This window comes from Bombina bombina, chromosome 6 (assembly GCF_027579735.1).
Source record: "Bombina bombina isolate aBomBom1 chromosome 6, aBomBom1.pri, whole genome shotgun sequence".
In the NCBI taxonomy this organism is placed as follows: Eukaryota; Metazoa; Chordata; class Amphibia; order Anura; family Bombinatoridae; genus Bombina; species Bombina bombina.
In genome coordinates this window covers 413,088,079-413,115,909 of record NC_069504.1, presented here as the reverse complement: position 1 = coordinate 413,115,909, position 27,831 = coordinate 413,088,079, and the positions used below count along the sequence as shown (strand labels likewise).

Below are 27,831 nucleotides of genomic sequence, written 5' to 3'. Positions count from 1 at the left end.
AATGCCCATGTGCCCGTATCTATGTAGGTGAAACGACCCAAAGCATGAGAAATAGACTCAACAAACATAAGTCAAACATTAGAAAGAAAGATGATAAGGCTCCAGTAGCTTGCCACTTTGTGGAATTTGGCCATCAAATTAGCCAGTTACGTTGGCAAATCATTGATCAAGTGGGAGTGCTTAGAGGAGGAGGTGACAGAGAAATGTTTCTGAAACAAAGAGAGGCATTTTGGATCCACAGGTTGGATTCCATGTACCCTAAAGGGTTAAACAGAGAATGGGATCTGTCGGTCTTCCTTTAAGCAAACTCACTTTTGAATCCCTTTCTGGGAGTATGATGTTAAAAAAAACTTCTTATTACAAGTCTGAGTTCCCCTCTACTTACTCTCTTGATTGTTGTATCATGAGTGTATTCCTAAGGTTTAGAGTTATAAATTTAAACTAAGTTATTTATAGTTTATGCAGGATAATTTTTATATCTCGTGCTCTGTAGGATTAAAACAAAAAGTTCATACATTGTAAAAAATAATAACAGTACTTTGTTTAAAGGCTTTAAATTAAAAGAGTTGCAAAATCGAGATGTGATTATATTTCTGTAAGTGTACATCTGCTTTTTACCTATGTTCTGTAATTTACCTGTTCTTAGTGTAAATACATTGTTTTTATTTATGTCTCTATTTGTGGTTGGCAGAATCTACATACTCAAATCACAATTGTACATATGATTAAATAAGAGATGAAAAGGTTAATCCAAGCACAATGTGTGTTACCTTGGATCCTGAATGTGATTGGTTGACACTGCCTTTAAATTAAGAGACAGGTGCATTACTGTGTATGCATGATTAAGAGACTGCGGTCTTGAAACGTCGCATACCTGTCTTGTATGCTTTTAAACATTTAATAAAGAAGATTCCTTTAACTTCACTGGTCAGTTTTGTTTGTTATATATTGTGGAGCTGGAGGTCGCCGGCTCGACCAATTTGCATCAAAGCCTAGGAAGGTATTGCCCTGTGCCGGTCTCATCTTACAGTGTTTTACACAATCTGGACGTGGTTCGTGCTTTAAAGTTTTACTTACAAGCTACTAAAGATTTTCGTCAAATATCTGCTTTGTTTGTTGTCTACTCTGGACAGAGAAGAGGTCAAAAGGCTTCGGCAACCTCTCTTTTTGGCTAAGAAGCATAATCCGCTTAGCCTATGAGACTGCTGGACAGCAGCCTCCTGAAAGGATTACAGCTCATTCTACTAGAGCTGTGGCTTCCACTTGGGCCTTTAAAAATGAGGCTTCTGTTGAATAGATTTGCAAGGCGGCGACTTGGTCTTCGCTTCATACTTTTTCCAAATTCTACAAATTTGATACTTTTGCTTCTTCGGAGGCTATTTTTGGGAGAAAGGTTTTACAGGCAGTGGTACCTTCCGTTTAAGTACCTGCCTTGTCCGTCCCTTCATCCGTGTACTTTAGCTTTGGTATTGGTATCCCACAAGTAATGGATGATTCGTGGACTGGATACACCTTACAAGAGAAAACACAATTTATGCTTACCTGATAAATTTATTTCTCTTGTGGTGTATCCAGTCCACGGCCCGCCCTGTCATTTTAAGGCAGGTCAAAATTTTAGATTAAACTACAGTCACCACTGCACCCTATGGTTTCTCCTTTCTCGGCTTGTTTCGGTTGAATGACTGGATATGGCAGTTAGGGGAGGAGCTATATAACAGCTCTGCTGTGGGTGTCCTCTTGCAACTTCCTGTTGGGAAGGAGAATATCCCACAAGTATAGGATGATCCGTGGACTGGATACACCACAAGAGAAATAAATTTATCAGGTAAGCATAAATTGTGTTTTTGTCCTGATCTGGCAGAAATCATTTCAGAAATTTATGGGTGGAATGGGATCTTTTCTACCTCAGGACAAGGATAGACTTAAGGGTCGACAGACTTCTTATTTTCGTTCCTTTCGCAACTTTAAGGGACAGAAGTCGTTGTCCTCTTCTTCCACACCAATCCAGCCAGCCTTGGAATAAGGGAAAGCAAAACAAGATACCTTCCGCCGATTCTATATCAAAATGAAAGATCCGCCCAATACGATTTTGTAACAGTTGGGGGGCTTTTTTCATCAGGCTTGGATACGTGGGCTGTGGACATAGTGTCCCAGGGTTACAAAATAGGATTCAAGTCTTGCCCTCCAAAGGGCAGATTTCGCCTGTCAAGACTATCCTCAAACCGAGTAAAGAGGGAGGCCTTCTTAAATTGCGTAGAGGACCTATCCACCCTGGGAGTTATTGTACCAGTCCCTCTAGAGGAACAGGGTCTAGGATTCTATTCAAATCAATTTGTGGTTCCAAAAAAGGAGGGATCTTTCCATCCCATCCTAGATCTAAAGTGTCAACAAATTCCTCAGGGTTCCGTCCTTCAAGTTGGAAACTATTCGTTCCATTCTTCCATTGGTTCAGGAAGGTCAATTCATGACGACCATAGACCTGAAGGATGCGTATTTACACATTCCCATTTACAGGGATCATCACCAGTTTCTAAGGTTTGCCTTTCTGGACAAGCATTTCCAATTTATTGCTCTTCCTTTTGGTTTTGCCACAGCTCCCAGAATTTGTACAAATGTTCTCGGAGCTCTATTGGCAGTGATCAGATCCCAGGGAATTGCTTTGGCACCTTATCTAGATGACATCTTGGTTCATGTGTCATCTTTTCATCTAGCAAAATCGCATGCAGAAATGTTGGTGTCTTTTCTACGTTCCCACGGGTGGAAAGTGAATCTGGAAAACAGTTCCCTAGTTCCTACTACAAGAGTGTGTTACCTAGGGACAATCTTAGATTCCTTGACCATGAAGGTTTCCCTGACGGACGTCAGAAAATCCAAACTTCTTGCTGCTTGCCTTTCTCTCCAGTCTGCTTTTCAACCAACAGTGGCTTAATGCATGGAGGTGATTGGTCTGATGGTGGCTTCTATGGACATTGTTCCTTTTGCTCGGTTCCATCTGCGAACGCTGCAGCTTTGCATGCTCAGTCAATGGAACGGACACCATTCAGATTTATCGCAGAGGATAAATCTGGACTCCCTAACAAGAGACTCTCTCATTGTGGAGGCACTTGCTTCCTGAGACCTTCCTGAGTAATTGTGACCACGAACGCCTGGCTGTCAGGCTGGGGAGCTGTTTGGGGTTCTCTGAAATTTCAGGGCCTGTGGTCTCGGGAGGAGTCTTCTCTTCCCATAAACATCTTGGAGTTAAGAGCAATTTTTAATGCCTTGACAGCTTGGCCTCAATTATCTTTAGTCTGGTTTATCAGATTCCAGTCGGACAACATCACCTCAGTGGCTTACATCAACCACCAGGAAGGAACTCTGAGTTTCTTGGCCATAAAGGAGGTGACTCTCATTCTGCAGTGGGCGGAAGCTCACAATTGTCTTCTATCTGCCATCCACATTCCAGGAGTGGACATTTGGGAGGCAGATTTTCTGAGCAGACAGACTTTTCATCCCGGAGGGTGGGCTCTCCATCCAGGATTGTTCTCCAGGATAACCCTCAGGTGGGGGGTTTCGGAGTTGGATCTAATGGAGTTTAGGTCAAGAGATCTTCAGGCCACCCTGATAGATGCTCTGGCGGTTCCTTGGGATTTCTGTCTAGCATACCTATTTCCTTTGTTTGCTCTCCTTCCACGAGTTATTGGCCTCGCAGGATCTGGTTTGCAGATCTGGTGAAGATGTAATCTATTCCACCTTGGAGGTTACCTCTGAGGAAGGACCTTCTAATTCAGGGTCCATTCCTCCATCCAAATCTGGATTCTCTAAAACCTACTGCTTGGAGATTGAATGCCTAGTTCTGTCTAGACGTGGTTTTTCGTATGCGGTCATTGATGCTATGCTTTAGGCTCGTAAACCTGTTACTCGCAGGGTTTAACATAAGGTATGGCATAAATAACTTTTTTGGTGCAAAGCTAAAGGTTTCTCCTGGAGTCGGGTGAGGATTCCCCGAATTTTAGAATTTCTTCAGGATGGCTTGGAGAAAGGTTTGTCAGTCAGTATTCTGAAGGGTCAGATTTCTGCACTGTCTATTCTTTTGCATTCTTTGGCAGATTTACTAGATGTTCAAGCTTTTGTTCAGGCCCTGGTCAGAATCTGGCCTGTGTTTAAACCTGTTGCTCCTCCTTGGAGCCTTAACCTAGTTCTTTAAGTTTTGCAGCAGGCTCCATTTTGAGCCGATGCATGTTGTTGATGTAAAGTTATCTTGGAAGGTTTTGTTTCTCCTTGCTATTTCTTCCGCTCGCAGAGTTTCTGAGCTTTCAGCTTTGCAGTGCGATTCCCCATACCTTATTTTTCATGCAGATAAGGCGGTCTTTCGTTCTAAATTGGGGTTTCTCCCTATGGTGGTGTCGGATCGAAACATTAATCAGGAAATTGTTGTTCCTTCTTTTTGTCCTAATCCTTTTTCTCATAAGGAACGTCTTTTTTGCATAACTTGGATGTTGTGCGTGCTCTAAAAATTTTTACCTACAAGCTACTAAAGATTTTCAGCAATCTTTTGCCCTGTTTGCTGTTTTCTCTGGAAAGTGTAAGAGTCAGAAGGCCACTTCTACTACTCTTTCCCTCTGGTTAAGAAGTATGATTCGTTTTGGTTATGAGACTGCTGGACAGCAGCCTCCAGAGAGAATTACGTCTCATTCCACTAGGGCTGTCACCTCTTCTTGGGTTTTCAAAAATTAAGCTTCTGTGGAACAGATTGCAAGGCGGCAACATGGTCCTCTTTGCATACTTTTTCCAAATTCTACAAATTTGATACTTTTGCCTCGGCTGAGGCCTCTTTTGGGAGAAAACTTCTTCAAGCGGTAGTGCCTTCTGTTTTGGTCCTCCTGCCTTGTTCTCCCTCCCTGTTCATTCCATGTCCTCTAGCTTGGGTATTGGTTCCCACTAGTAATTGGAATGACGTTGTGGACTCTCCATGCCATAGGAAAGAAAACAAAATGTACGCTTACCTGATAAATTTTATTCTTTCCGGGCATGGAGAGTCCACAACCCCGCCCTCCTATTTTAATTATAATTCGGCAGTTTTTTTTAGTAAACCTCAGGCACCTTTTCACCCTTGTGTTAATTCTTTTTCAATTTTCCTTTAGGTGAATGACTGGAGATTATGGGTAAGGGAAGTTACACTTAAAGGGACAGTCAAGTTAAAATTAAACTTTCATTATTCAGATAGGGCATGCAATTTTAAACAATTTTGCAATTTATTTTGATCACATTTGCTTTGTTTCCTTGGTGGTATTTTTGAAAAGCTAAACCTAGATAGGCTCAAACTAATTTCTAAACCGTAGAAAACCACCTCAGAGCATTTTGAAAGTTTTTCACAGTTAGATAGTACTAGTTGATGTGTGTCATTGATAACATTGTGCTCACTCCCGTGGAGTTATTTAGGAGTCTGCACTGATTGGCTAAACTGCATGTCCGTCAAAAGCACTGAGATAAGGGGGCAGTCTGCAGATGTGTAGATACAAGGTAATAACAGAGGTAAAAAGTATATTAATATAACTGTTCGTTTTGCAAAACTGGGGAATGTGCAATAAAGGGATTATCTATCTTTTTAAATAATAAAAATGTTGGTGTAGACTGTCCCTTTAACAGCTTTACTGGGTTGCTCTTTGCCTCCTCCTGCTGGCCAGGAGTTGAATATTCCACTAGTAATTGGAATGACGTTGTGGACTCTCCATGCCCGGAAAGAAATAAATTTATCAGTTAAGCATAAATTTTGTTTTTTTTCTCTAAAGGTAAGAAATAATCTATAAATCTTTTTCTTTACATGAAACAAAAAGCTAATGTGACATTGTGCCAGGAGCGCATTAAAGGAGCATTTTAGTCAAAACTGATGCATTTTTGCAGTGTATTTCAGTTAGTAAAACGCTTCAAATTAACGCTATCATTGCAAACTTTTATTGGGCTTGTGACATAGATAATCTGACGTGTCATATGCACCTACACTGATAGCTTGCTCCAGTTAGAAAGCTGATGGCTACACATCCGGTTAGAGATTATTCAGTTTGCATCAAAACTGATGTGATACGTGTCATTACCAGCTCTGATATGCACTTCAATTTGATTAGAATGTCCCTTTAACTAATTTTAACTGCTCCTGTAAAGAAAATATTGCCAGTCGTGTGGCGTTATGAATTAGCTGGGTGGGTGCAGATTAATACATTTCAACATTTTCTGTTATTTACAGATATTAATTAAAGGGACCGTATACACCAATTTTCATATAACTACATGTAATAGACACTACTATAAAGAAGGATATGCACAGATACTGATATAAAAATCCATTATAAAACCTTTTAAAAAACAGTTTAACACTGTTGCTGAGGTTAGGCTGGGATACCCACCGAAATGGGCTGGGAAAGCAAGTAGAGAAGACCATTAATTTAATATTGAAAATATTATTAGCCTATTTTAGCTTAATGGTCTGTAAAATCAGCTGGGTGGAGTGCCCTTTAAATGGCTCCTGGAGATTACACTTAATTCAACTAACTATTTTGCATGCACAACTGATACAGAAGTAACCACTGTTCACTGTTTCATAGTCAGCACCCAATTTATTTTATTATTGTTTGTAAAGCTCCACAACATCCTGTAGCCCTCACAGGGACAAAATAGTGCAAAAAACAAAATGCTATAATATTTAAGAGCATTTTATTATTGCAGTATTGCTTGTATAATAAAATGTGTTTACACCCTGCAAAGGAATTAAACACACACGTCTATATTACGAGTTTTGTCTGTAATGGTGTGCGGGGCTAACAAACCTTTTTCTCCAACATAGGTGTGTCCGGTCCACGGCGTCATCCTTACTTGTGGGATATTCTCTTCCCCAACAGGAAATGGCAAAGAGCCCAGCAAAGCTGGTCACATGATCCCTCCTAGGCTCCGCCTTCCCCAGTCATTCTCTTTGCCGTTGTACAGGCAACATCTCCACGGAGATGGCTTAGAGTTTTTTGGTGTTTAAATGTAGTTTTTATTCTTCAATCAAGAGTTTGTTATTTTAAAATAGTGCTGGTATGTACTATTTACTCTGAAACAGAAAAGAGATGAAGATTTCTGTTTGTAAGAGGAAAATGATTTTAGCAACCGTTACTAAAATCGATGGCTGTTTCCACACAGGACTGTTGAGAGGAATTAACTTCAGTTGGGGGAAACAGTGAGCAGACTTTTGCTGCTTGAGGTATGACACATTTCTAACAAGACTTGGTAATGCTGGAAGCTGTCATTTTCCCTATGGGATCCGGTAAGCCATTTTTATTAAATGAGAATAAAGGGCTTCACAAGGGCTTTAAAGACTGGTAGACATTTTTCTGGGCTAAAACGATTGATATATAAGCATTTTTAATACTTCATAGTTTTGAGGAGTTATTTTATTCTTGGGAATTATGTAAAATAACCGGCAGGCACTGTATTGGACACCTTTTTCACTGGGGGCCTTCTCTAATCATAGGCAGAGCCTCATTTTCGCGCCTCTATTGCGCAGTTGTTTTTGGGAAGCAAGACATGCAGATGCATGTGTGAGGAGCTCAGATACATAGAAAAAGCTTACCGAAGGCGTCATTTGGTATCGTATTCCCCTTTGGGCTTGGTTGGGTCTCAGCAAAGCAGATACCAGGGACTGTATAGGGGTTAAATATAAAAACGGCTCCGGTTCCGTTATTTTTTTTTTGTTTAAATATTTTTATTAATTTTCAAATCAAAATATCATTTTACAAATAAACTTCAAACAAGTAACATTACAGGTTCAGTCTGTTCAAGAGTCACATTCATCATATATTTGTCGGTATTTTACTCCGAATAACTTTGTCATCGTAATAAACATAATATCTTATCCACAACAGAAAGAAACACTCTTATATATTATCACCTTCAACGTTGATTTTCTACGTGTCAATCCTTCTTACCCTTCTAGTCCCTTCCACATACATAATATATGGTTCCCACATTTCAATGAAGCGGTCCCTAGTATTTAGGAGTTCTGCCGTGGCATTTGACATATTATAGTGGTATTCTATTCTCTTTTCAATATACTCAAAGGTAGGAACATCTATCTTCCAGAACTTCGCTATGCACATACGTGTAACAGTACATATCATGTTAACTAACTTGGAGTGCCTCTTTAGATGCCCTTCTAATGGAAAATGTAGAAGGGCCTGCTCTGGAGAAAGGGCTATATCAGTTTCAAGTATTAAGCTTAAATAGTGTGAGGTGCGATCCCATACTCTCCTAACCTTACTACAATGCCACCACATATGTAGATATGTCCCTGCTTCGTCGCACCCTCTGTAGCATTTACGGTGTTCACGGTCCTCAGCTTTAGCCCACCTATTGGGATAAATGTACCACCTATGTATTACCTTGAGGTAATTTTCTTTTAATGTAGCATTAGGGGAGAATTTAAGACCTCTCTGGATATTCTCTGCCCAGGTTTCGACTGACCAAGATCTACCTAAGTCCTGTTCCCATTTTATCATGCTATTGTTTTTTTTATCCTTCTCTTTGATGTTGAAAAGTGGATATAGTAAGGTAACCATACCCCTCTTATATTCTTTAGTTAAGCACAGTGACTCGTATATAGTGTTATGTTCTTTCTTTGTGTTTCCTAATATCTCTTGTACCCTGGATTTGAGTTGTAGGTAGTGAAACCAGAGATTTCTATCAGGTTCCCCCAGTTCTTCATATTGTTTAAAAGACAGTATCCTACCATTGATAAGTGTATCTGCTATGCGATATAGGCCTTTATTTTCCCATTTTCCCTGCATTTGTGAATTTGTTATGAACTTGATGGGTATCAAGGGTGTCGCTTGAGAGCGGTTATTGATAATTGAAAAGGTTCTGTTCAGTTTGTCCCATAGAATAATGGTGTGGTGTATTGCTACATACTGTCGTAGGATTTGAGGTCTGTCTTGTTTGTCTGCCCATAGTAATCTATCTAATCTGCCTATTTCCATGATATCAGATTCTAACTGAACCCATTGTGGAGTCTTAGTCGTTCTATGCCATTGGATGGTTTGGGCCATTCTAGCTGCATAATAATAAGATATTAAGTCTGGAAGTCCCACCCCCCCCCCTGATTTATGTCTGGTCAACGTGTCCTTATTAATTCTTGCCCTTTTCCCTTGCCATATAAATTTAAGAATTTCCTTTTGCATTATTTGTAGTTCTGAAATCGGTACATTTATTGGGAGAGAGCGAAATAGATAGAGGATCTTGGGCAGTATCGTCATTTTGATGGACATAATCCTTCCATATAATGAGAGTTTGTATTTGGCCCAGTTGGTCAACAAAGCTTTAACCTGTTTAAATATACCTGTGTAATTTTCTTTGTATAGATTATGCACATTTCGTGAAAGGAAAATACCCAGATACTTGATGGATGTCTTTGCCCAAGAGAAGGTAAAATTAATCTCCAGTAATTTTTTCGTGTGATTAGGTAAATGAATATCTAAGGCCTCACATTTACCTTCATTCACCTTGTATCCTGATAGTGAACCAAACTTACCTATCTCTGAGTATATTACTGGTAGGGAAAGTAGGGGCTTAGTGACTGCGAGGATGACATCATCCGCAAACAGTGATATTTTGTATTCATTTTCACCTACTTTGATTCCTGTTATATTGGGGTTGTCTCTAATTTTCTGTGCTAGTGGTTCAATACATAATGCAAACAACAACGGTGATAGTGGGCAGCCCTGTCTGGTCCCATTCCTGATCTTGATTTGCTTTGATTGATATCCCGAGAGTCTGATAAATGCATCCGGCGTAGAGTACAACTTTTTTAACCCCATATAAAATGGACCCTTGATTCCTACCTTATTTAGGACTGCTAGCATGTAATCCCAATTGATCCTGTCAAATGCCTTCTCCGCATCCAGAGTAAGGAGCAGAGAAGGCATTCCTTTATTTGTTGCAAAATTTATCAAGTCTATGATCTTTCTTACATTGTCTGGGGCTTCTCTTTGAGCTATGAATCCCACTTGGTCAGTATTTATTAAATTTGTGATGGGGGTAGCCAATCGATTTGCCAAAATTTTGGTGAAAAGTTTGAGGTCCTGATTTATTAATGAAATTGGCCTATAATTTTGACAATATTGTTTGCATTTCCCCGGCTTTGGGATAATTGTCACCCTCGCAGTCAATATATCTTGTGGTATGTCTGTACCTTGCAAAATATTATTAAAAATAGTTACTAGATGTGGTACCACCGATTTTTGAAGATCTTTATAAAAAGAGCCTGGGAACCCGTCCGGACCCGGGGCTTTATTTCTCTTTAATCCTTTAATGGCTTGGTTTATCTCCTGAATTGTTATAGGTGCATTAAGCAGATCTAGATCCTCTTGGGGGATTTTTTTTAGTGAGCTACTCTCCAGGAACCTATCTAATTCTTTTTGTTTATCTACTGCAATATTGGGTTGTGGCAAGTTATAGAGTGAGTTGTAGTAGTTGGCAAACTCATTAGCTATCTGCAGGGGATCATTGGTTACTGATCCATTTGTTAATTGTATTTGTGGGATGGTGGAGGCTCTGGTCATATCTTTTAATTTATTTGCTAATAATTTGTCAGGTTTATTACCATATGTGTAGTATCTTGTATCGACTGCTTTGAAGGAGGAGATTGCCTCTTTATCAAGCATTAGGTTAAGTTCCTCACTTTTCTTTTTTAATAATTTAGTTAGCCCTCCCTTAGAATTTCTCATTATTTGTTCTCGAATCGTGGAAATCTCCTTCCTCAATTTTTCTAATGTGGAGTTATATTGTTTTTTAACTTTAGAGGATTCAGCTATAATCAAACCCCTAATCGAAGCTTTCAGAGCACTCCAAATTATGTTTGGATTAGCTGTGGAACCCTCATTTATTCTCATGAATTCATCGATGTGCTTCTCAATTTGTTGTTTAAAGACTTCATTTTGAAGTACTTTGGGGTGTAGGGTCCAGGATCTTATTCTGCCTGGATTTAACACTCCTTCTAGATCTAATGTCATCATGTCATGGTCTGACCATACGCAGCTGCTTATAGTAGCCTCTGTAACTAGAGGGAGTATGATTTGACTTATTAAAATTAAGTCGATTCTAGAGCGTGTGCCATGTACTGATGAATAGTAGGTGTATTCTTTGGCTCCTCTATTTACTGCTCTCCAGCTGTCTAGTAAGTTGTGGTCTAATAATAAATCTCTTAAGATTTGCTGGTCTGGGGTCTGTCTTCTATTCTTTTGTGGGTCCGTTGTTGTCCTGTCTAATTTATCGTCTAAAGTCATATTAAAGTCGCCCCCCATGATTATTTTGTGTCTTTTCCAGGATATTAGCAGCTTACTTATTTTGGTGAAAAATGGCCCTTGGTGATCATTAGGAGCATAAATGTTCACTAACAGAATTGGTGTATTGTGTATCAATCCCCTTACTATGAGGTATCTCCCCTCCTTATCAGTGATTATTTCTTCCTCCTTAAAGTTAAGAGAGGCATGTAGGAGTATAGAAACACCACATTTTTTTCTTTTTGTTGATAGCATGATATTTAATAGGGAAAAGTTTATCCCAAAATTTGGGTGTTGTGGTGGAGGTGAAGTGGGTCTCCTGAATCATCACTATGCTAGCTTTTTGAGCTTTATACTCTATAATGGCTTTCTTTCTTTTTATATTGGAATTAAGGCCCCTGGCATTATGTGAGATTATCTTAATCTGCATGGTAACTTTTTATTTTTAAGCTGAATAACATCTAGGAAACCTTGGTACCTGTAGCCTATACGGGCCGAAGATGTGGGACCTTTGCACACTAGGAGGATACCTTCATATTTGGAGTGTCTTAATGAACCTGTTTTTCGTGACTGTTGTGCCTGAACCTTTAGAACTGAACAATAAAACATAAAACAGTTAAATATAACATTCAAACTAGGTGCCACAAACTGCACCTGCGAAATTTTTGACCTTCTGGTCAGTATTCAACTCTGGAATAGTCATGTTATAACTTTCTTATTTTCTATAATCTGACATTATACCTTGAGGGAGAAAACATATCAGCAAAAAAAGAGAGTGAAGGATAGAGATCGGTATGAAAAGTAAGAGAAAAAGAAAAGAAGAAGAGAGGGGCAATACAATTTTCCATTACAACTCGTGTACTAATGTATCTTTCCATTATACCTTATATCCAGTCCAACTGTGTGAGGTAATGTTCAAACTCTTATGGATCTTCTCACCCTAGTTCCATAAGGATGTAATCAGATATTATACCTTGAGGGAGAGAACATACCAGCAAAAGGAGAATGAAGGATAGAGATAAGTTGAGAAAGTAAGAGAAAAAGGAAAAAAGAAAGGAGAGAGAGACAATACACTTTTCAATTACCATTCGTGGACTGTCTCCTTCAATTATACCATATACCTAGTCCAACTGTGTGAGGTAAAGTTACTCTTAATGATCTTCTCATCCTGACTCTATAAGGATGTCTTCTTCAATGGACAGGAGGATTCTCCTCGCTGTTGGAGTTCTGGTCTTCATTGGAGGGTGTAGTTGGTCTTGATTTTTTTGGGTTACCTTTTTTAGTGACCATAGTCCATTCTCTCTGGGGTGGTCTTCTCGCTGTCTGCTGTGTGGACTGCGTTGTGGGTTCTTCCATTGTTATATCCAGTTTGTTGAGTGTCATTTGTCCCTCCTCTAGTGACGAGCAAGAATACAAGGTATTCTGGTGAGTAAAGATCAACTTGAAGGGAAAGTTCCAGCGGTATCTTATTTTCTCTTTGTTAAGTGCTTCTACAATCGGTTTCATTTCACGTCTTTTTCTCAGTGTTATGGGAGATAGATCCGTATATATTTGGATATTGTGTCCCTCATAGGTGATCGACTTAGCTTGTCTTGCTGCCTGCAAAATCATCTCCTTGACATGATAATAATGTAGTTTAACTATAATGTCTCTGGTTTTGGATTGGGAGGGTCTGGTGAGAGCTCTGTGGATTCTATCGAAGAGCAGCATGTTGATTTCTGTATCTGGAATTAGTTGGTGGAATATTTCCGTAACATCCGCTTGGAGATTTTTGTAATCTTCTGGGAGGTTTCTGATTCTCAGGTTTGATCTTCTAGATCTGTTTTCTAAGTCTTCCACCTGCTCTTCAAGCTTTTTGATATATATAGCATGGTCTAACAGGGTGTGTTTGATTTGGGGAATCTCTTCCGTGATATCATCAATTTTGTTTTCCAATTCTGTTGTCCTTCCCCCTATTTCTCTTATGTCCTTTTTGAGGTCATGTATTGCTGTTTTCAACTCTTCATGGAAGAAGGATTTGATCTGGGTTAACAGTTCATTGTTTGGAATATCTTTTCCTATTTGGCTATCCTCTTCTGTTGATTCTACTTCAGTAGGTAGCTTTGTTGGAGAGGCCGCTTTATCTATGAGTTTAAGTTTAAGCTGCGACTTAGATAAGCAGTCCTTTACTGTTTGGTTCCTGCTCTTCATCTTGGAGAGTGACCTCTTTCAGAAAATATGTTATAGAGTTAATCTGGGCTACAGATATATTGAAAACACGACCCCTGTATTTTCCTTTGCTCACCTCGCCTCCCTTTCCTCCTCCATCCGTTTTACAAAAACATAAGTTAGTTGCTGGGCAGCATTTTAACAGATTATAACTTCATTGTCTCTGTAAGACTACTCCAGGTTGAATTTTTATAAGCTTAACCAAACATTGCAGAGTTTAAATCTTTTTCTAAAGTGCTGAAGGTATTTTTTAGTATCCCAGGGCCTTACGTTCTAGTGTCCACGTGACAGTTTTTACCACAGATATTCTCACTAAAAGTGTCCCACTCTCGCCTTGATAAGGTGCAGAGTCAGGTTAGTGAGATGTGAGATGTTACCTGCTGTGGCAAACTTAGAACTACTTAAGTTAAGAGCCCTGAATCTGTTATTAGTGACTTCTCATGCTCATTGCCTAGTTAGGCATATAGTTAATCAGTCTGCAGCTTTTAGATGTTATATGCTCTGGGAATTTCCCCCAATATCTTCTCTTTATATTGTAGAAAATGAGCCAGTTTATAATGCCCACTCACTCTCAATGTAAAATTTTGTGAAAGATTGATATATTGAGTGGATGTACAGTTCAGTCTTAATAGTGATGATGTATCAGAGAGAAGAAAAAAGAAATGGCGATTTTCCCGCCACTCACCCTTATGTTGTTGGTCCCTGATGTAGTCTCCAGAGCATATATGTGATTTCCAGAAGCTCTTTTCACCTTCTTTTTGTCTGATCTTCTCAGTCTTCACTTCCCAGCAATGACTCCTGAGGCCTCCCTCACCTCCTCTGATGAAAAACCTTCCGGTAAGCTGCTCACCTTTTAAAGCTTAATTTTGGCTTGCTGCATCTGAGCCAAGGGTCAGATCTGTGTAGTCTGAGAGGTCGGATGGTTAGGAGTTTATATATGATGAATGTGGCCCTTTGCTGTTCTGTCTCCGGTCCGGGGTAGGCCGCATCCCCAGCCTTTCCTGATTTTGGCCTGGTCCTGAAAATCGGATCACTCGAAAATGGCTTAAAAACGCCTGAAATTTGTCCTGCTGCCTCTCAGTAGTATTTGGAAGCACACAGGACCAAATGTACACTGCTATTTGGGTCTAAAGAACTTTGAAAACACTTAATTTTATTCTCTTAGCCCAGAGCTCCAGCTAAGTGCTTCTTTCCTGCTTGCTGGCTAGCTCCGCCTCTCCGGTTCCGTTATTTTAAGAGTTAAAGCTTTCAAATTTGGTGTGCAATACTTTTAAGGCTTTAAGACACTGTGGTGAAATTTTGGTGAATTTTGAACAATTCCTTCATACTTTTTCACATTTTCAGTAATAAAGTGTGTTCAGTTTAAAATTTAAAGTGACAGTAACGGTTTTATTTTAAAACGTTTTTTGTACTTTGTTATCAAGTTTATGCCTGTTTAACATGTCTGAACTATCAGATAGACTATGTTCTGTATGTGGGGAAGCCAAGGTTCCTTCTCATTTAAATAGATGTGATTTATGCGACACAAAATTTAGAGAAAATGATGCCCAAGATGATTCCTCAAGTGAGGGGAGTAAGCATGGTACTGCATCATCCCCTCCTTCGTCTACGCCAGTCTTGCCCACACAGGAGGCCCCTAGTACATCTAGTGCGCCAATACTCCTTACTATGCAACAATTAACGGCTGTAATGGATAATTATATCAAAAACATTTTAGCCAAAATGCCCACTTATCAGCGAAAGCGCGACTGCTCTGTTTTAGAAAATACTGAAGAGCATGAGGACGCTGATGATATTGGTTCTGAAGTGCCCCTACACCAGTCTGAGGGGGCCAGGGAGGTTTTGTCTGAGGGAGAAATTTCAGATTCAGGGAAAATTTCTCAACAAGCTGAACCTGATGTGATTACATTCAAATTTAAATTGGAACATCTCCGCGCTCTGCTTAAGGAGGTGTTATCTACTCTGGATGATTGTGAGAATTTGGTCATCCCAGAGAAATTATGTAAGATGGACAAGTTCCTAGAGGTCCCGGTGCCCCCTGAAGCTTTTCCTATACCCAAGCGGGTGGCAGACATTGTAAACAAAGAATGGGAAAGGCCTGGCATACCTTTTGTCCCTCCCCCTATATTTAAGAAATAGTTTCCTATGGTCGACCCCAGAAAGGACTTATGGCAGACAGTCCCCAAGGTCGAGGGGGCGGTTTCTACTCTAAACAAACGCACTACTATCCCTATAGAAGATAGTTGTGCTTTCAAAGATCCTATGGATAAAAAATTAGAGGGTTTGCTTAAAAAGATGTTTGTTCAGCAAGGTTACCTTCTACAACCAATTTCATGCATAGTTCCTGTCACTACAGCAGCGTGTTTCTGGTTCGATGAACTAGAAAAGTCGCTCAATAAAGATTCTTCTTATGAGGAGATTATGGACAGAATTCATGCTCTCAAATTGGCTAACTCTTTTACTTTAGACGCCACTTTGCAATTGGCTAGATTAGCGGCGAAAAATTCAGGGTTTGCTATTGTGGCGCGCAGAGCGCTTTGGCTAAAATCTTGGTCAGCGGATGCGTCTTCCAAGAACAAATTGCTTAACATACCTTTCAAGGGGAAAACGCTGTTTGGCCCTGACTTGAAAGAGATTATTTCTGATATCACTGGGGGTAAGGGCCACGCCCTTCCTCAGGATAGGTCTTTCAAGGCTAAAAATAAACCAAATTTTCGTCCCTTTCGCAGAAACGGACCAGCCCCAAGTGCTACATCCTCTAAGCAAGAGGGTAATACTTCTCAAGCCAAGCCAGCCTGGAGGCCAATGCAAGGCTGGAACAAGGGTAAGCAGACCAAGAAACCTGCCACTGCTACCAAGACAGTATGAGATGTTGGCCCCCGATCCGGGACCGGATCTGGTGGGGGGCAGACTTTCTCTCTTCGCTCAGGCTTGGGCAAGAGATGTTCTGGATCCTTGGGCGCTAGAAATAGTCTCCCAAGGTTATCTTCTGGAATTCAAGGGGCTTCCCCCAAGGGGGAGGTTCCACAGGTCTCAATTGTCTTCAGACCACATAAAAAGACAGGCATTCTTACATTGTGTAGAAGACCTGTTAAAAATGGGAGTTATTCATCCTGTTCCATTAGGAGAACAAGGGATGGGATTCTACTCCAATCTGTTCATAGTTCCCAAAAAAGAGGGAGCATTCAGACCAATCTTAGATCTCAAGATCCTAAACAAGTTTCTCAAGGTTCCATCGTTCAAAATGGAAACCATTCGGACAATTCTTCCTTCCATCCAGGAAGGTCAATTCATGACCACGGTGGATTTAAAGGATGCGTATCTACATATTCCTATCCACAAGGAACATCATCGGTTCCTAAGGTTCGCCTTTCGGGACAAGCATTACCAGTTTGTGGCACTTCCATTCGGATTAGCCACTGCTCCAAGAATTTTCACAAAGGTACTAGGGTCCCTTCTAGCGCTGCTACGACCAAGGGGCATTGCAGTAGTACCTTACTTGGACAACATACTGATTCAAGCGTCGTCCCTACCACAAGCAAAGGCTCATACGGACATTGTCCTGGCCTTTCTCAGATCTCACGGGTGGAAAGTGAACGTAGAAAAAAGTTCTCTATCTCCGTCAACAAGAGTTCCCTTCTTGGGAACAATAATAGACTCCTTAGAAATGAGGATTATTCTGACAGAGGCCAGAAAATCAAAACTTCTAAGCTCTTGTCAAGTACTTCATTCTGTTCCTCTTCCTTCCATAGCGCAGTGCATGGAAGTAATAGGTTTGATGGTCGCGGCTATGGACATAGTTCCTTTTGCGTGGAATGGGGATTATACAGACTTGTCTCCGACGATACAAGTAGATCAGAGGACCAGAGATTCACTCCGTTGGTGGCTGACCCTGGACAACCTGTCACAGGGGATGAGCTTCTGCAGACCAGAGTGGGTCATTGTCACGACCGACGCCAGTCTGGTGCGCTGGGGCGCGGTCTGGGAACTCCTGAAAGCTCAGGGTCTTTGGTCTCGGGAAGAATCTCTTCTCCCGATAAATATTCTGGAACTGAGAGCGATATTCAATGCTCTCAAGGCTTGGCCTCAGCTAGCAAAGGCCAAATTCATACGGTTTCAATCAGACAACATGACGACTGTTGCGTATATCAACCATCAAGGGGGAACAAGGAGTTCCCTGGCGATGGAAGAAGTGACCAAAATCATTCAATGGGCGGAGACTCACTCCTGCCACTTGTCTGCAATCCACATCCCAGGAGTGGAAAATTGGGAAGCGGATTTTCTGAGTCGTCAGACATTTCATCCGGGGGAGTGGGAACTCCATCCGGAAATCTTTGCCCAAATTACTCAATTGTGGGGCATTCCAGACATGGATCTGATGGCCTCTCGTCAGAACTTCAAGGTTCCTTGCTACGGGTCCAGATCCAGGGATCCCAAGGCGACTCTAGTAGATGCACTAGTAGCACCTTGGACCTTCAACCTAGCTTATGTATTCCCACCGTTTCCTCTCATCCCCAGGCTGGTAGCCAGGATCAATCAGGAGAGGGCATCGGTGATCTTGATAGCTCCTGCGTGGCCACGCAGGACTTGGTATGCAGACCTGGTGAATATGTCATCGGCTCCACCATGGAAGCTACCTTTGAGACAGGACCTTCTTGTTCAAGGTCCGTTCGAACATCCGAATCTGGCCTCACTCCAACTGACTGCTTGGAGATTGAACGCTTGATTTTATCAAAGCTAGGGTTCTCAGATTCTGTCATTGATACTCTTGTTCAGGCCAGAAAGCCTGTAACTAGAAAAATCTACCATAAAATATGGAAAAAATATATCTGTTGGTGTGAATCTAAAGGATTCCCATGGAACAAGATAAAAATTCCTAAGATTCTATCCTTTCTTCAAGAAGGTTTGGAGAAAGGATTATCTGCAAGTTCTTTGAAGGGACAGATTTCTGCTTTATCTGTTTTACTTCACAAAAAGCTGGCAGCTGTGCCAGATGTTCAAGCTTTTGTTCAGGCTCTGGTTAGAATCAAGCCTGTTTACAAACCTTTGACTCCTCCTTGGAGTCTCAATTTAGTTCTTTCAGTTCTTCAGGGGGTTCCGTTTGAACCCTTACATTCCGTAGATATTAAGTTATTATCTTGGAAAGTTTTGTTTTTGGTTGCAATTTCTTCTGCTAGAAGAGTTTCAGAGTTATCTGCTCTGCAGTGTTCTCCTCCTTATCTGGTGTTCCATGCAGATAAGGTGGTTTTGCGTACTAAACCTGGTTTTCTTCCGAAAGTTGTTTCTAACAAAAACATTAACCAGGAGATAGTCGTGCCTTCTTTGTGTCCGAATCCAGTTTCAAAGAAGGAACGTTTGTTGCACAATTTGGATGTGGTTCGTGCTCTAAAATTCTATTTAGATGCTACAAAGGATTTCAGACAAACATCTTCCTTGTTTGTTGTTTATTCTGGTAAAAGGAGAGGTCAAAAAGCAACTTCTACCTCTCTCTCTCTTTTTGGCTTAAAAGCATCATCAGATTGGCTTACGAGACTGCCGGACGGCAGCCTCCTGAAAGAATCACAGCTCATTCCACTAGGGCCGTGGCTTCCACATGGGCCTTCAAGAACGAGGCTTCTGTTGATCAGATATGTAAGGCAGCGACTTGGTCTTCACTGCACACTTTTACTAAATTTTACAAATTTGATACTTTTGCTTCTTCTAAGGCTATTTTTGGGAGAAAGGTTTTGCAAGCCGTGGTGCCTTCCATCTAGGTGACCTGATTTGCTCCCTCCCATCATCCGTGTCCTAAAGCTTTGGTATTGGTTCCCACAAGTAAGGATGACGCCGTGGACCGGACACACCTATGTTGGAGAAAACAGAATTTATGTTTACCTGATAAATTACTTTCTCCAACGGTGTGTCCGGTCCACGGCCCGCCCTGGTTTTTTAATCAGGTCTGATAATTTATTTTCTTTAACTACAGTCACCACGGTATCATATGATTTCTCCTATGCAAATATTCCTCCTTTACGTCGGTCGAATGACTGGGGAAGGCGGAGCCTAGGAGGGATCATGTGACCAGCTTTGCTGGGCTCTTTGCCATTTCCTGTTGGGGAAGAGAATATCCCACAAGTAAGGATGACGCCGTGGACCGGACACACCGTTGGAGAAAGTAATTTATCAGGTAAACATAAATTCTGTTTTTTCTCCCCGCTCACTTAGGACAACGCTGGTATTACGAGTTTTCTTCAAGTCAGCGTTGGCCTCAGAAAAGTGAGCGTTGAGCAAAATTTAGCTCCACATCTCACCTCAATACCAGCGTTGCTTAAGTCAGCGGTGAGCTGGCTGAACGTGCTCGTGCACGATTTCCCCATAGGAAACAATGGGGCTGAGCTGGCTGAAAAAAAACCTAACACCTGCAAAAAAGCAGTGTTCAGCTCCTAACGCAGCCCCATTGTTTCCTATGGGGAAATAAAATTTATGTCTACACCTAACACCCTAACATGAACCCCGAGTCTAAACACCCCTAATCTTACACTTATTAACAACTAATATACCGCCCCCGACATAGTCACCACCTGCATTATATTATTAACCCCTAATCTGCTGCTCCAGACACCGCCGCCACCACTTACATTATACTTATGAACCCCTAATCTGATGCCCCCAACATCGCCGAACCCTACATTTTATTTATTAACCCCTAATCTTCCCCCCCAATGTCACCGCAACTTTAATGAATTTATTAACCCCTAATCTGCCGCCGCCACTATAATAAATTTATTAACCCCTAAACCTAAGTCTAACGCTAACCCTAACACCCGCCTAACGTAAATATAATTAAAATAAATCTAAATAAATTTACTATAATTAACTAAATTATTCCTATTTAAAAATAAATACTTACCTGTAAAATTAACCCTAAGCTAGCTACAATATAACTAATAGTTACATTGTAGCCATTTTAGGATTTATTTTTATTTTACAGGCAACTTTGTATTTATTTTAACTAGGTACAATAGTTATTAAATAGTTATTAACTATTTAATAACTACCTAGTTAAAATAAGTACAAATTTACCTGTAAAATAAACCCTAACCTAAGTTACCTAACAATACACTATCATTAGATTAATTACCTAAACTAACTACAATTAATTACAATTAAATTAAATAAACTAAATTACGAATAAAACAAACAATAAATTACAGGGAAAAAAAAAAAGAAATTACAAATTGTTAAACTAATTACACCTAATCTAATCTCCCTAATAAAATAAAAAAGCCCCCCAAAATAACAAATTCCCTACCCTACACTAAATTACAAATAGCCCTTAAAAGGGCCTTTTGCGGGGCATTGCCCCAAAGTAATCAGCATTTTTACCTGTAAAAAAAAAATACAATACCCCCCCCCAACATTAAAACCCACCCTGCCCCCCCTTAAAAAAAACCTAACACTACCCCCTTGAAGATCACCCTACCTTGAGACGTCTTCACCCAGCCGGGCACAAGTGGTCCTCCAGAGGGGCAGAAGTCTTCATCCGATCCGGCCAGAAGAGGACATCCAGACCGGCAGAAGTCTTCATCCAGGCGGCATCTTCCATCTTCTTCTATCCGGAGCGGAGCGGGTGCATCTTAAAGACATCCGACTCGAAGCATCCTCCTCCATCCGACGGCGACTGAAGAATGAAGGTTCCTTTAAGTGACGTCATCCAAGATGGCGTTCCTTCAATTCCGATTGGCTGATAAAATCCTATCAGCCAATCGGAATTAAAGTAGGAAAAATCCTATTGGCTGATCCAATCAGCCAATAGAATTGAAGTTCAATTCTATTGGCTGATCCAATCAGCCTATAGGATTGAGCTCGCATTCTATTGGCTGTTCCAATCAGCCAATAGAATGCAAGCTCAATTCTATTGGCTGATTGCAAATATAAATCCTAAGCTAGCTACAATGTAACTATTAGTTATATTGTAGCTATCTTAGGGTTTATTTTATCGGTAAGCATTTAGTTTTAAATAGGATTAATTTATTTAATTTTAGTAATTTTATTTTGTTTTATTTAAATTATATTTAAGTTGGGGGGTTAGACTTAGGGTTAGACTTAGGTTTAGGGGTTAATACATTTTAATATAGTAGCGGCGACGTTGTGGGCGGCAGATTAAGGGTTAATAAATGTAGATAGGTGTCGGCAATGTTAGGGACGGCAGATTAGAGGTTAATAAAATGTAACTAGTGTTTGCGAGGCGGGAGTGCGGCGGTTTAGGGGTTAATATATTTATTACAGTGGCGGTGATGTCCGGTCGGCAGATTAGGGGTTAAAATTTTTAATTAAGTGTTTGTGATATGGGGGGGGGGGGGCTTGGTTTAGGGGTTAATAGGTAGTTTATGTTTGTTTAGTGTACTTTGTAGCACTTTAGTTAAGAGTTTTATGTTACGGTGTTAGCCCATAAAACTCTTAACTACTGACTTTTTTAAATGCGGTAGGAGTCTGGACAGGAGAGGGTCTACCGCTCACTTTTTCCAGCAATCGTAATACCGGCGTTAGGAAAATCCTATTAAAAAGATAGGATACGCAATTGACGTAAGGGGATTTGCGGTATGCGAAAATCGCTGGAAAATAAGTGAGCGGTACACCTGTACCTGCCTGACTCGTAATACCAGCGGGCTTTAAAAAGCAGCGTTGGGACCCCTCAACGCTGCTTTTTAAGGCTAACGCAAGACTTGTAATCTAGGCGACAGTTTGTTATCTCCGGGACAGTAAAGCATTACAGGGACTTAGCTGTACACATCTGGTGAGCCAATGACAAGAGAAAAATGTGTGTACCCACCAATCGCCAGCTAGCTTCCAGTTCTGCATGGCTGCTTAGCATATGTACATATGATTGTTAAAAACGGATTCCGAGTAAAAAAGTGAATTTGATATGTGAATGTAAAATGACATGCTCTTTCATGTAATACATGCAGTAATATACAATATGATTTGACAATGGAAATGAAACAGGAGAGTTCTGCTTACAACCTATAATGGTTTGCAGATGCAAGCTTTTAAAATGAGTTTTTTTTTTTTTTTTTTTTTTTAAAATAAGAAAAATGTATTAAATGGACACTGAACCCAATTTTTTTCTTTTGTGATTCAGATAGAGCATGTAATTTTAAGCAACTTTCTTATTTACTCCTATTATCAAATTTTCTTCATTCTCTATCATTCTCTATCTTTATTTAAAAAGCAATTATGTAAGTTTAGATGCCGGCCCATTTTTGGTGAACAATCTTGGTTGTTGTTGCTGATTGGTGGATTAATTTAACCGACCAATAAACAAGTTCTGTCCAGTGTACTGAACCAAAAATAGCTTTGATGCCTTTTTCAAATAAAGATAGAGAACGAAGAAAAATTGATAATAGGAGTAAATTAGAAAGTTGCTTAAAATTGCATGCTCTATCTGAATCACGAAAGAAAAAAAATTGGGTTCAGTGTCCCTTTAACTTTTTTTAAACCCCCCAAAAAATAAATAAATAGACAAATTCACAAATCAGTGACATTCAATTACTTGGCAAAAGAGAGGCACCTTTTAACTTTTCCTATTCACCTTTTCTCACCAGTCAATATCATCCATCAGCCATTCAAAAATGGTTTACAGCTCTTCAAACTTGAAAACTGCCAATAAACCTTTGGCAGGAGCAAAATCTGTTGATGTGCAAGGCTCGCTTAAAAAGAAACAGGTATGATACCAATGTTTTTTCATTTATTTTTAGCCAAAATAAGTCCATTTTAGTACAAGTTATGCTGGGGCTCGATAGCCATTTGAAACACTTAAGATGCTTATATCAGATTATTGTGAGCTTCTTATTTTTATGTACACACCATGTATGTACTTGCCGGTCATTCAAGTGAATGTATGGATTGTGTATATCAATCTGTACTCGTGTATTTTTACAAGTTCAACCATGCTGTTTTCGTATTTTAGAAAAAGGAGATAATAGTAATAAAAAGATGCTTTTCTGCATCATTTATTGTAAAGTTTCTTATAAAATTATGACTGTGCTAGAGCCACAGCATATACTCTCTTAGAAGTCAAGTTTAAAGGGACAGTCAAGTCCAAAAAAACTTTAATTTATTATTTTTTTCATTATCTATCTTTTTAAACAACAAAAATTCTGGTGTTGACTGTCCCTTTAACTGTGAAAAATTCTGAATTAAGTTGTATGTTGTGTTTCGTACAGGAAGCAATAAAACTCCAGCAAGACATGAGGAAAAAAAAACAAGAGATGTTAGAAAAGCAAATTGAATATCAGAAGGTAAGCACTTTCTTCTTCTTGATTTCATATGATAAAACCATTTTCTCTTGTTAAGTGTAGTCAGTCCACGGGTCATCCATTACTTATGGAATATATCTCTTCCTAACAGGAAGCTGCAAGAGGATCACCCAAGCAGAGCTGCTATATAGCTCCTCCCCTCACATGTCATATTCAGTCATTCTCTTGCAGCCTAACTAAAGATAGGTCGCCGTGAGAGGTCTGTGGTGTTTTTTAACTTAGTTTATTTCTACAATCAAAAGTTTATTTTAAATGGCACCGGAGTGTGCTGTTTATTCTCAGGCAGCATTAGAAGAAGAATCTGCCTGCGTTTTCTATGATCTTAGCAGACGTAACTAAGATCCACTGGCTGTTCTCATCTGAGGAGTGAGGTAACTTCAGAGAAGGGGAATAGCATGCAGGGCCCCCCTGCAAATGAGGTATGTGCAGTAATTATTTTTCTGAGGAATGGAATTGACTGAGAAAATACTGCTGATACCAATGTAAAGTAAGTTCAGCCTTAAATGCAGTGATAGCGACTGGTATTAGGCTGATGAGTGTGTGTACACTGAATGTATTTTTCTAAGGAATGGAATTGACTCTGAAAATACTGTTAATACTGAAATAATGTATGAGTAAAAGCGACTGGTAGCAGGCTTATTAATAACAATTCATAACTTTTCAAATGTATGTTTAAAACGTTTACTGGCATGTTAATCGTTTTTTGTGAGGTACTTGGTGATAAAACTTATTGGGGCATGATTTTTACCACATGGCCATCTTTGTTTTCTGCATTCTTTGTTTTCTGAGCTTCCCCACTGTTGTAATATGAGTGGGAGGGGCCTATTTTAGCGCTTTTTTTGCGCAGTAAAAATTCAGTCACAATCTGTCTACTTCATCCTCCATGATCCAGATCGTCTCTAGAGAGCTCAGGGGTCTTCAAAATTCATTTTGAGGGCGACCTGTGACAGTGTGTTTTGACTGTGAGAAAAACGTTAATTATTAAATTGTTATCCGTTTTGGGTATTAAGGGGTTAATCATCCATTTGCTGGTGGGTGCAATCCTTTGCTAACTTAATACATTTACTGTGAAAAATTGGTTGCTATAACTATTTTGGTTCATTGTTATTTCAACTGTGACAGCTTTTTGTGCTTCTTAAAGGCACAGTAGCGTTTTTTATATTGCTTGTAAATTTATTTTGAAAAGTATTTCCAAGCTTGCTAGTCTCATTGCTAGTCTGTTTAAACATGTCTGACACAGATGAATCTCTTTGTTCACTATGTTTAAAGGCCAATGTGGAGCCCAATAGAAATTTGTGTACTAATTGCATTGATGCTACTTTAAATAAAAGTCAATCTTTACATGTAAAGAAATTATCACCAGACAACGAGGGGGAAGTTATGCCGACTAACTCTCCTCACGTGTCAGTACCTTCGCCTCCCGCTCAGGAGGTGCCTGATTTTGTGGCGCCAAGTACATCAGGGAGGCCCTTACTAATCACTTTGCAAGACATGACTACTGTTATGACAGAAGTATTATCTAAATTGCCAGAATTAAGAGGCAAGCGCGATAGCTCTGGGTTAAGGATAGAGCGCACGGATGAGGTGAGAGCCATGTCAGATACTGCGTCACAGTTTGCAGAACGTGAAGACGGAGAGCTTCATTCTGTGGGTGACGGATCTGATCCAGGGAGACTGGATTCAGAGATTTCTAATTTTAAATTTAAGCTTGAGAACCTCCGCATATTGCTAGGGGAGGTATTAGCGGCTCTGAATGATTGTAACACGGTTGCAATTCCAGAAAATTTATGTAGGTTGGATAGATACTATGCGGTACCGGTGTGTACTGACGTGTTTCCTATACCTAAAAGGCTTACAGAGATTATTAGCAAGGAGTGGGATAGACCTGGTGTGCCTTTTTCCCATCCTCCCATATTTAGGAAAATGTTTCCTATAGACGCCACCACACGAGACTTATGGCAGACGGTCCCTAAGGTGGAGGGAGCAGTTTCTACTTTAGCTAAGTGTACCACTATCCCGGTGGAGGATAGTTGTGCCTTTTCAGATCCAATGGATAAGAAATTAGAGGGTTACCTTAAGGAAAATGTTTGTTCAACAAGGTTTTATCTTACAGCCCCTTGCATGCATTGCGCCTGTCACTGCTGCGGCGGCATTCTGGTTTGAGTCTCTGGAAGAGGCCATTCGCACAGCTCCATTGGATGAAATTATGAACAAGCTTAAAGCACTTAAGCTAGCTAACGCATTTGTTTCTGATGCCGTCGTACATTTAACCAAACTTATGGCTAAGAACTCCGGATTCGCCATCCAAGCGCGCAGAGCGCTATGGCTTAAATCCTGGTCAGCTGACGTGACTTCTAAATCTAAATTGCTTAATATTCCTTTCAAAGGGCAGACCTTATTCGGGCCCGGCTTGAAAGAAATTATAGCTGACATTACGGGAGGTAAGGGCCATGCTCTACCTCAGGACAGGGCCAAATCAAAGGCCAAACAGTCTAATTTTCGTGCCTTTCGTAACTTCAAGGCAGGAGCAGCATCAACTTCCTCCGCTCCAAAACAGGAAGGAGCTGTTGCTCGTTACAGGCAGGGCTGGAAAGTTAACCAGTCCTGGAACAAGGGCAAGCAGGCCAAGAAACCTGCTGCTGCCCCCAAGAAAGCATGAAGAGAGGGCCCCCTATCCGGAAACGGATCTAGTGGGGGGCAGACTTTCTCTCTTCGCCCAGGCTTGGGCAAGAGATGTCCAGGATCCCTGGGCGTTGGAGATCATATCTCAGGGATATCTCCTGGACTTCAAAACTTCTCCTCCACGAGGGAGATTTCATCTTTCAAGGTTATCAGCAAACCAAATAAAGAAAGAGGCGTTTCTACGCTGTGTACAAGACCTCTTACTAATGGGGGTGGTCCACCCAGTTCCGCGGACGGAACACGGGCAGGGATTCTATTCAAATCTATTTGTGGTTCCCAAGAAAGAGGGAACCTTCAGACCAATCTTGGACTTAAAAATCCTAAACAAATTCCTAAGAGTTCCATCATTCAAAATGGAAACTATTCGAACCATCCTTCCCATGATCCAAGAGGGTCAGTACATGACCACAGTGGACTTAAAGGATGCCTACCTTCACATACCGATTCACAAGGATCATTATCGGTACCTAAGATTTGCTTTCCTAGACAGGCATTACCAGTTTGTAGCTCTTCCCTTCGGATTAGCTACGGCTCCAAGAATCTTTACAAAAGTTCTGGGCTCACTTCTGGCGGTACTAAGACCGCGAGGCATAGCGGTGATTCCGTACCTAGACGACATTCTGATACAAGCGTCAAGTTTTCAAACTGCCAAGTCTCATACAGAGATAGTTCTGGCATTTCTGAGGTCGCATGGGTGGAAGGTGAACGTGGAAAAGAGTTCTCTATTACCACTTACAAGAGTTCCCTTTCTAGGGACTCTTATAGATTCTGTAGAGATGAAAATTTACCTGACAGAGGCCAGGTTATTAAAACTTCTAAATGCTTGCCGTGTCCTTCATTCCATTCCACACCCGTCAGTAACTCAGTGCATGGAAGTAATCGGCTTAATGGTAGCGGCAATGGACATAGTACCATTTGCGCACCTGCATCTCAGACCGCTGCAATTGTGCATGCTAAGTCAGTGGAACGGGGATTACTCAGATTTGTCCCCCCTACTAAATCTGGATCAAGAGACCAGAGATTCTCTTCTATGGTGGCTTTCTCAGCCACATCTGTCCAAGCGGATGACCTTTCGCAGGCCAGATTGGACGATTGTAACAACAGACGCCAGCCTTCTAGGCTGGGGCGCAGTCTGGAACTCCCTGAAAGCTCAGGGATTATGGACTCAGGAGGAGAAACTCCTCCCAATAAATATTCTTGAATTAAGAGCAATATTCAATGCTCTCCTAGCTTGGCCTCAGTTAGCAACTCTGAGGTTCATCAGATTTCAGTCGGACAACATCACGACTGTGGCTTACATCAACCATCAAGGGGGAACCAGAAGTTCCCTAGCGATGTTGGAAGTGTCAAAG

General features: G+C 40.6%; 1 protein-coding gene across 1 annotated transcript in view; it reads left to right on the top strand.

Moving 5' to 3' along the window:
- Positions 1–27,831, top strand: part of RBM27 (RNA binding motif protein 27) — a 647,841-nt gene that overhangs the window by 252,914 nt on the left and 367,096 nt on the right. The window contains exons 15-16 of the mRNA XM_053719279.1: positions 23,084–23,203; positions 23,705–23,779. Coding sequence (XP_053575254.1) covers positions 23,084–23,203; positions 23,705–23,779 — 195 coding nt within the window. The remainder of the gene's footprint in view (positions 1–23,083; positions 23,204–23,704; positions 23,780–27,831) is intronic.